General features: G+C 38.4%; 1 protein-coding gene across 1 annotated transcript in view; it reads right to left on the bottom strand.

The window, feature by feature from the left end:
* Positions 1-10287, bottom strand: part of GOLGA4 (golgin A4) — a 54694-nt gene that overhangs the window by 6506 nt on the left and 37901 nt on the right. The window contains exons 17-21 of the mRNA XM_009883277.1: positions 8007-8120; positions 6119-6139; positions 5872-5940; positions 5179-5254; positions 2521-2624 (exon numbers count right to left, since the gene is read on the bottom strand). Of these exons, the coding sequence (XP_009881579.1) occupies positions 2521-2624; positions 5179-5254; positions 5872-5940; positions 6119-6139; positions 8007-8120 (384 nt within the window). The remainder of the gene's footprint in view (positions 1-2520; positions 2625-5178; positions 5255-5871; positions 5941-6118; positions 6140-8006; positions 8121-10287) is intronic.

The following is a 10287-nucleotide window of genomic DNA, read 5'->3' as shown; positions in this document are numbered from 1 at the left end:
AAGACATGGCACACACATTTGAACCATAAAAGGAGACCCCGCACAGAAAAAGGCCACCAGAATGATCTTATAAGAAAAAATTTGCCTTGTCTGGTCCAGCAGAATAAAAACTGAGAGAAAGGCATGTCTGTGCTGAGGAGGTAAATCTCAATACACATCTTTTAACTCAAGGACTGTGTTGAGGGAAAGAAGCACACGTTAATACTTTACTAACAGACTTAGACTGTGTATTAAGATTTTATCAATCATACTGTCATTGCTCATGGTTTTCCAGTCAGCGTAGCAGAATGAAACCAGTTTTCAAGACACAGTTCAGTAAATTTGAGATTATATGATACAATCCCTACAAGAGCAGACACCAAGCTCAGTGTCTTCCAGCCACATATCTACTGGTTGAAAGAAAACCAGCAGATGAAATCAGCTTGAAAGTACTTTTTGAAGCAAAAGCGAAGAGACCAAAGTATCTTCATATTTAAATTAGTAAAAATGCTAGCCTTCATTCCATTTTAATCTTCCCTTAGTAAATGCCAGTACAGCTACAATCTTTATCAGCTAATAATAGAGGTCTAGACAATACCAGAAATTTCACTTCCTGCAATACATCAGAACATTTACCCTCAATTAAAAATTGCTAAGAGGTAATCAAAATAGTATGAGCACACAATAGAGAGGAATACAATCACATTCAATTTTAAGTACACTGTCATTCTCCCTTACCTATCTACATCTAACTTCCCATAGCTAAGGACTGAAGTGTTTTGAAAGTTATTTCTGCTGGTTGTTTGTTTAAGTACACTTCCCCTTTCAATCATACCAACTTTCAAACAATGCCTTGTCAAGTTACTGTAGGAACCAGATGTCTATCTTTTCCGATTTATTTTTTTCTGCTCCCAATATTCATCTTTTCTTTTAGGAGCCATTGTGCAGGCAATGTTGTAATGGCATCTTCTGGTTAAATACAACGTAATCTCCTGGTCAAATAAATACATACTTATGTCTATAAATACATACATACATATAAATGCATGCATGAATTTATTACATATATTTATTCATAAAGCTTTTAATCAAAACAACTGAAAGAAAGATAGAAGAGAGACCTAAAGACAATTTACTTTAGCACTGGTTGTTGTTTGTCGTTATCGAAGAAAACAATGGCAAATTTTAGTATGTCACTGTTAAAAAGAAAAAAAAAACCCTCACAAGTTGGTAACCCAAAAAGTTTTGAGGCATGTAAAGTTCTGAAGACAAGTAAGAAACTGCCTTAATCAGTGAAAAAGAAGTTTCGAATTAGGTTTTCTTGAATGCAAATTTGCTATGTACATCAGCTACTGCAATAGTCATCTGCAGCCATCTCAAGGTTTGTTTGAAGCTGAAACACTGCTGACATTTTTTTAGCATTTTTGCTTGTCCAAGTCCCTTAAAATTCAATATCATAAAATCCAGTAATGTAAGTATTTTGCTTTAATGATTTCAGTTGTTTGTTATTAAAGTAGGAGAGCCATCCAACGAGCCACCGGCTTGTGAACAGAAGGTAACTAGTGATTCTGGGGTTTTTGGATCAGGGATTTTTATTTTTAATAAAAAAGGAATTAATATCAAAGTGAAAAATGGGCTAAAAAGAGAGAGAAGGAGGAATCCCATAAGAACAAGATGTCCTGCACAGACCAAGTTTTATTCTGCACAGAGCACAATGAGAACAAAGCTAATTAATATAGAAACCTGCATAAAACCTCTGTGCTTAATAGTAGTCCAAGTTGAAAGCAGGGCAACAAAGAATGGAAGAACTCCAGGGAGGAGTTAAAAAAATAAATTAAAAAAAAAAAAAATCAGAAAAAATTCATCCACATAGCATTCATCATCCAAGAAAATTTCTGTGTTATGTCATACCTCTTTTGAACCTAGTCAATCTCTAAGCATCAGTATTGCTACAAGCTAGTAGAATTCCAACTTCGGAATGATTTCACAAGCTTGCAGCATACAACAAGAAGCATACTGTGCAGCTTTTCACTATTTTTAAGAGTAAACGAATACTATCCAGGGAAGGTATACAGATTTGGGAGCCCTGTAAAACATCTTTAAGCAACAGTTAAAGAGATATTTCACCACCTTCAGAGCTTCTGACAAACTATTATTTAATCCAATGGTTACTTATCATGTTTGTGTCAAAAGAGCACTACTACACATACCAGCTTTCACAGTACATTAAGCTTGATAACAACAGGGCTTTTACTAGAAAAATCATATCTACCTGTAAGGGTTTTGTCTTCATAGGTACATTGGTCAGAGATGTGACAACCCCCCTTCCCCCATCATTCATCTTGGCTTGCTGACAAAGTTTTTAAGGTATGGATCATACCACTTTGGGGGTGGGGGGGGAAGTGAAAGCCTATTGAATCCTCTGTCAGTAATAAACAGCATGTAACAAATCCAAACACATGATATTTCACGTCTATACAGCAAGGGTGTTAAACTGTATTCTAACTTGAATCACAGGTCACCATACACAACTTTCCATACCTTTGTCTCACGACCCATCATATATTCAAAGAGCACTTTCCTCAAGTATTCAAACTCAGTAGGCTCCCCGAAGAGGGAAACGTCAGTATGGTGAAGGTTTCCATCTGTGTAAACAAAAATAAGAGAATACATATACTGAGAGTCACTCATACAAATCTGTATTTCACCAATGGCATGAAATTGAGTAAGAACAAATGTCAGATTCTGCACCTGGGACAGAGCAGACGCAGAAAGGCATCTGGAGGTACTGGTTGACAGGAGGCTCAACAGGAGCCAGCAGCATGCCCTGGCAGCCACGGCAGCAAACTGCATCCCAGGGTGCATCAAACACAGCATAACCAGCCGGTCAAAACAGGCGATTACCCTGCTGTATTTAGCACTGGTGTGGCCTCACCTTGAGTATTGTGTGCTGTTCTGGGCCCCACCATTTAAAAACGATGTTAAGGTCCTCGAACACATCTGAAGGAGGGCACCAAAGCTGGTGAAGGGGCTGGAAGGCATGTCCTCTGAGGAGAGGCTGAGGACACGGGGTTTGTCTAGTTTGGAGAGAAGGAGGCTGAGGGGAGACCTCGCTGCTCTCTACAGCTTCCTGAGGAGGGGAAGAGGAGAGGGAGGTAATGATCTCTTCTCCCTGGGATCCAGTGCCAGGACACGTGGGCAATGGCTCAAAGCTGCCTCTGTCAGAGGAGGTTTGGACTTGACAGAAGGAAACATTTCTTTACCAAGAGGGTGGTCAAACCCTGGAACAGGCTTCCTGGAGAGGTGGTTGATACCCCACGCCCGACAGTATTTAAGAGGCATTTGGACAATGCCCTTAATACCATGCTGTAAGTTTTGGTCAGCCCTGGAGTAGCAAGGCAGTTGGACTAGATGGTCGTTGTATGTCCCTTACAGCTGAACTATGCTATGCTATTCCTCTTCCTACCTCGTTCCTTACCCTACCAGTACATGCTGAGGAAATCTTTGATGCCACTTCTTCCCAGCACTAGCAGAAGGCATTGAATACCCATGGCCTGTCCCAGCTTAGGCACTGGCTCTGTCACCTTGTGGGAAGGAGGCATGTACCTTCTGGTGGGCATGAGAGCTGTGCATCATATCACAGAATCACAGAATGGTCAGGGTTGGAAGGGATCTCTGGAGATCATCTAGTCCAACCCCCCCTCGCTAGACCTACAACCTGTCACCTGCAACAGGTTGCCCGGGGCAGCGTCCAGGCAGGTTTTGAATGTCTCCAGTGTGGGAGACTCCCCCACCTCTCTGGGCAGCCTGTGCCAGTGCTCCACTACCCTCAAAGTAAAGAAGTTCCTCCTCATGTTAAGATGGAACTTCCTATGTTCAAGCTTGTGCCCGGTACCCCTCGTCCTATCACTGGGCACCACTGAAAAAAGACTGCTCCCATCCCCCTGGCACACCTGCACAAATCTGCAAAAAGCATGTGTGAAGTGCGGTTCTTGAAAGTCTGTGTTCATCCAGTTGAGCTGGGTTTCCACAGAATGGCAAAACCCCACATCTCTAACACTACTGAGGCTCAAAGATCAAGCCCTCAGTCTGAAGCAGGATGTGCTCCTCAACTAAATGGTTGTAAATCTTTTGGAGGTGAGCAAATCTGTTCATTTCCCTGTGGAATTTCTTTTACTCCTTGTACTTGTTTTTAAAAATGCCCAATCTGTTGCCCACGAAAAAACATGCTAAAACAAAAGATTCTGAGAACAGCAGCACTCCCTCTGAGAGAAGGTCCATCTGGCCCAATACTCAGTCTCCAAAGTGGCCAACCATCGATGTCAGGAGAGCATATGACCAGTGCAAGTCTACTTTTGTCAGGGTCCTGGGGGTACTCATAGGCCTCAATGTCTGGGACCCGCCTCCCCTGGGACCTCCACCCACATCTCCTGCCAAGGGCAGGTGTCTCAACTTGGCCTGGGGCCTTCAGTCCCTGCTTGAGGGATGCTGTAGATCTCCCGTCTCTGCCCCTGGCTCCTGGATGGGCCTGGGACCTGCACTGCAGAGAGCTGCTCTTCTGCATGGAGCACTCAGGCATAGGTCAGAGCTGGTCATGCGTAACGCTGGGCATAATGTAGAAGAACTGTTATGTTCTATTCCCTGCGCTCGCCATGAGTTGAATAATGAGGAGACTGTTATTTGCCTGAAATGCCAGGGGGTTTCAGCTCCAGAAACACTTTCAAGGACACATATCACAAAGGTGTAAGAGCAGGAGATCTTGCAAAGGAACTCTAACCAGAAGAACAGTAAATGCCCAGATATGTAACACAAGAAAGATCTGTAAAATTTGTATTGTTAAGAATTTTAAAGAGTCATAAAACATGTATTTAATTAGCCAAGACAAATGAATAAATCCTCCTCGCCCACTTTTGAGTGCCATTGCCTATACCACTCCCCCAGGGGACACAGAAAGCTTAAGAACTTTGATATAGAGCTCTTTTAACTGTATGACATAAAAACAAACATCAAACAAAATGCTGTGTGATTGGCTCACCTGAAATCACACCCCAGCTCTATTATAACAGACAAGATAAAACAAGGACAAGATGTCATAAAAATAATATACGAGTGTTTTTAAAAAGACTGATGTTTTAATAAATTGTCTAAACCAAAGCATCTCTGTCAAAGAAACGAAAAACTTTGTGATAAGAACTGCACCTCTGTACGGTGTTCCAACCGATGTGACGTACGTATTCTTTTCGTAACTTCTCAGCCGGTCTTCCAGTACATGAATCTGAGTGGAAAACAGTTGAAATGATAAATGGTATATTCACAAGTAGCTAAAATAAGCATAATTGAAACAGTTTTCAGCTAAACATCATCTCCTTCTATTAAAAAAATGTGTTATTAAAAACTGTCCCTAAACTACTTAAGGAAATGCGTGTACATGTGTATTTACACATACATACATCTATAGCAAATATTATGTGTATATATGGATTTATATACATATATACGTGTCTATTTTTATACACAGAAAGACTTATACATATACGTATACATAAAAAAGGACAAAAATTGTCCTTAACATCAAAAAAGGTTTAGTTTAAAAAAATAAAATATCCATAATTTCATGTCTGGCATTGTTCCACTTTTCATTGTGCAAATGTTTTGTTAACCTGTATCACAAGCACGTGGTATTCTCATTCTTGGAGACGGAGGAGTACTTTGAAAAGCGCATAGAACTTCTGAGAGCAAGTACGCGTAAAAACTATTTTACAGGCATATTATTTCCATAGTACCTGTGTGGAGATGTGCTGCATCAGCACTTGAAGAGAGCAAGCCTTTTAACACTGCAAACACAAAGTATGAAACAAGAATACTTTTTACTTGTTCAAACAGCACCCTTACCTGCTCTTTGAACTCCTGCTCTTTCAGTTTTGAATCATTGACTAGCGTTGTCTTCTGTGCAAGCTGCGCCTGAAAGAACGGCCACATATGGAAATCATCAAGAAACTGCTGAAGATATATCATAGGTACCTTTTCCACAAACCTTTCTCCTTTTAACACACAGAAATTTATAAGCAGTATTTCTGCTTTCAAACTGCTGTGAAACAGAATAATCTAGAGAGCAAAACCAACAAAATTTAAAACTTACCTGAAGTTCTGTTATTGTGACCTAGAACAACAAAAACAGATTAGATTAAACAGTATGAAAAAACACTGAGTATATCAAGCACTGGACACAGGTAAAAAAAGAAATATAGATCAGCTGCTAGTTGTGACACCGAGTGTTAATTAAAGATGATAAAAATTGAAATGACCAAATCACACATATACTTATAAAATTAAGTAGTCCCATAAACAGTTTAACTTATTTGTATTGACAGTACATAAAGCTTATATTTAAATTCTCTCATTTGATTCTGTAAGACAATGACCATAAATATAACTTCAAGAATCTAGTCTTTCCGAATCTTTACAAAATGCATACTGGAGATGAATTATAATTGAATGAGCATGAACCACATGCCAGGAAAACCCTAATTACTATTAATACTATTCACAATATTGTATCTTCTTCCTTAATTCTCCAGGTTACATTTGGAAATGTGAACATTTATCTAAAAATAGCTTCAGCTAAAGAGCTTCATGAGCTCTACATCTCGCAAAGACAGCAATGTTTATGAAGCACAGAACCAATTCTAAGCTGAAATTTCTATCTTTCAGTGTTCCAACTCCAAGGAAAATAATGCTTTAGTAGTCATAGGTATGACTCAAGGTTTTAAAATCATTTGAATATCAAATAATTTGTGTGCAAAATGATTTTTTTTTAAGGTAACCTGAACCTTAACACAGAAGTGGTTGTTTCTTCCTGAGCCTCTCTGGAATTGTGTTGAAAAGGAAAGCTATTCCCCGTCTCTGTGCGTTTATAAAACCTGCAGGTTTTCCAACACTCCACAAACTGGGGAAACCATAGGAGAAATAAGGGAAAATCATTCCTCTACGGATTTCAAACCTGTAATCTCAATTCTTGCTTCTGAAGAGCTCAATCATCTGATCAGACACCTGTTTTCTCACGAAGCGAGGCAGTTTCTGATATTTTTACATCTCAACACTGACGCTTAAGGATGTTAGTACTTGCCAAGTGTTTATCACAGTCAGAAAAATACTGTTCAAACGTATAGTTACGCTTCATGTCAAAGTGGACACATTATGTGTAATGTTTGGCCTAGGCTGACAACAAGCAGCACAGGAGGTTTTATAAGACAAACTTCTGTGACTCGGGAGACTCCAACTTTAGACAACAAACGCATCAATTTCCCACAAAAAGTTAATAAAAGTAATATAAACGGTATTGTAAGCAAATGCAAGGCAGAAGGGACAAACATTAGGACAGTGAGTTTATTTTTACTGTGTTTGTAGTGTCAAATAAATATATTTAGTATCTATCCCCACTGCTGCCTGTTGTCAAAATGAAAAATTTAAAAATAAGGTTAATATGAATTCTCATCAGTGACTCACCACCTGATATACTTTTCTCAGTGCAATAGTAACTAGTAATATTTTCAAAGATTTCCTCAAAATACAACGTGGTCTGAGAAAGGCAAAAGCATGTGCTCAGTCTTCTTTCAATGAAGACCTCTCCGTCCATAATTAATATTTTCAAGGCATGATTTCAGAGCCCTTTGGAATTTGAATTAAAACCAAAAAATCCCACTAAAAATAACCCAATGTGATTTCCTTTCCCTGTAAAGGTTTTCCAGTAAAATCAACATAAAAACACATGTAGAGAGCAAAAAAACCCACCCTAATAATCACAACAAAACTGGATGTTTTAACATACCATTAAAAAAGGTAGCTATCAAATAGTGCAGATTCTAACAAGGTTCACTTTTGAAGAAGTTAACATCTAAAAGAAACTGTATGGGAAAGTGAAGGCCATATATATAAATAAAATCCAATTAAGAGCAAACTACAGAATTTTATGAAGACTAAGCATTTCACACCTCAAGATACAAAAATAAACATTAGCACAAGCTCACTTTTTCACTGTTCCAATGTTCCTCTTCTGCAATCCTTTGTTTGTATTCCTTTTGCAAGTCTTCTAGCTGTGCCTGCAACTCATGAACTTTTGCTGTCATCTCTTCTTCACGAGCCTTCACAATATCGGAAAAAAAAATTACTTATAAAAATTAATCATTTAACCACTCAAAACCTTAACTACAGCGGACAAAGCAATCAACAAGAGTAACGCCATACAAAGAATATGCTTAAAATTCAGTATAAAGACTAGTTACACTACAGGACTACAGAAAAGAGCAAGAAACAAACATAAGAGCTTAACAAGATTTCGCAGGCCTTTGACAATTAAGCTTACATAGTTAGGATTACAGTCAGTCTTGTGAAAATTACAAAAAAGAGCTATTTCTATCAGGCACTAAAACAACATTCGAGTATAATCCAATACGTGTATTGCTGAAGAGACTGTGCTTGCTTATATGACCCTCATGAAGGGGGACACATGATGATACAGAATTAATTCCTATATTCTGGAAGCGACAAGGACTTAAATCCTTTCCTCGCTCACTCTCACAAAGATGTTCCTAAAGCAATTTTAAGCACATTTTCAGAAACAATGACTTCCCCTTCACAAGGGTTTGGAGGGCACTGTGCTGCATGGAGGAAAGAAGCAGCAGCAAGAATGGTATGGAAATCAACTTTTCCCTCTATGTTTTATGACAGTGTGAAGAGTATAATTATAGGAGAAAAATAGGATGACATAAATCCTAGGAAGTTAATCCACCTATATGGCACTTTGCAAAAAGAAGTATTTTTTAAAAAAAATTGTGTCCCCTCTGTCCTTTCTGTGAGATAACATGTTAGGGAGCTTATAAAACAGCACTCCAAAGTGCATGCCTTCACTGCTGAAATAAACTAAAATTCAAGTTTCACTCATACTAACCACTGAGGGCAGTGAGCTGCCCTCTCCGCTATGCAGTAGCACTTCAGATCAAATTACTACAATTAATCAGCTGTTATCAAGAACACAACTGCTGATCAAAACTTTGTTCCTTTCAGAATCTCAGGAGTACAAACTATAGTGATACAGAATATTCGCTGAAAAAGCAAGTACAGAACTAGAAAGCTGATCTAGGCTTAATAGAGATACGGTATGCCGTAAGTAAAAAAAGAATTATTTCCCTGTAAGGTCACTTTTTAATGTGCTCCTTGCACCCTACATAAAGAATAAAACACCCTCGCCATACAGTCTCGTGGCCCAAAAACCACTACAGAAAAGAAACAAAGGAATCCCCCAAAAAAACTACGGAATGGGAAGTCACAGTACCTCAGCAAGTGTTATGGCCTACAAGTTTTAAGCATATCCACCTTCAATAAAACCTCACTCAAGCATCGTGACCTGCAAACAGTGTTACTTTTTATTCATTCACATGATTTTTCTATGCCCTCAAAAATACATCAACAACTATTCTTTTCTAAGACTCTTTTATAGATGGTTATACTCCTCTAGTTAAAAACCTGCAATACCTGGCATACTCAGGTGCTTCTATATTCCCTTGTTTGTGTTTTTGGGTTGGGTTGGGTTGGGTTTTTTTTTTGGGGGGGTGGGGTGGTTGTTTTGTGGGTTTTTTGGGTTAAGGTTTTTTTTACACTAAGAATCTAAAATCTTACAGTTTCTAGACTACTGTTCAGTGAAATAAATCAAAATTGCATGCACATCATTCTTAGTCATAGAAGGTAGGTGAAATGCAGACAAGAAATTCAAATCAAAATGATGAATGACACTTCCATAAAAAAGGACCTACCTGTGAGTTAGTATTTTTATAAACCTCTGAACAGAGATTATAATTTAAAATTAGAAATATCACCTGAGGTTCCAACATGCTACAGAATCTGTATTTACAATAAAAACTTCCTGTTCTATACAGCATTTGGCATACTCTGAAAAGCTAAGACTTCAATAAAGTTATAATTTCCCAAATCTTAACCACAAGGCGTATCCTGTATACACATGGGAGGCATTGCGACAGATGAAAGAATACACGCCTGAAGTTAGGTATTTTATTTCTACCTCATAGATAGGCTTAAAATAAGCTAGCTGGAGCAAAACATCCAATTTTTCTTTAGTTATATACTTCAGTTGAAGAAAAAAAAGACTTAGGCCTCAAATTACAGGCTATGCTGACTTACAAGTCCTTTAATTAGGGAGACTTTAATGAAATCTTATGTGATAAAAGTGTTTATGAAAGATAAGCAAACAGTAGATAAAGCAAGAGAAGTACCAAGGGAGCACTTCAGAAATAA

This window comes from Charadrius vociferus, unplaced genomic scaffold (assembly GCF_000708025.1).
Source record: "Charadrius vociferus isolate BGI_N301 unplaced genomic scaffold, ASM70802v2 scaffold394, whole genome shotgun sequence".
In the NCBI taxonomy this organism is placed as follows: domain Eukaryota; kingdom Metazoa; phylum Chordata; class Aves; order Charadriiformes; family Charadriidae; genus Charadrius; species Charadrius vociferus.
This window is presented reverse-complemented; position numbering and strand designations above follow the sequence as displayed.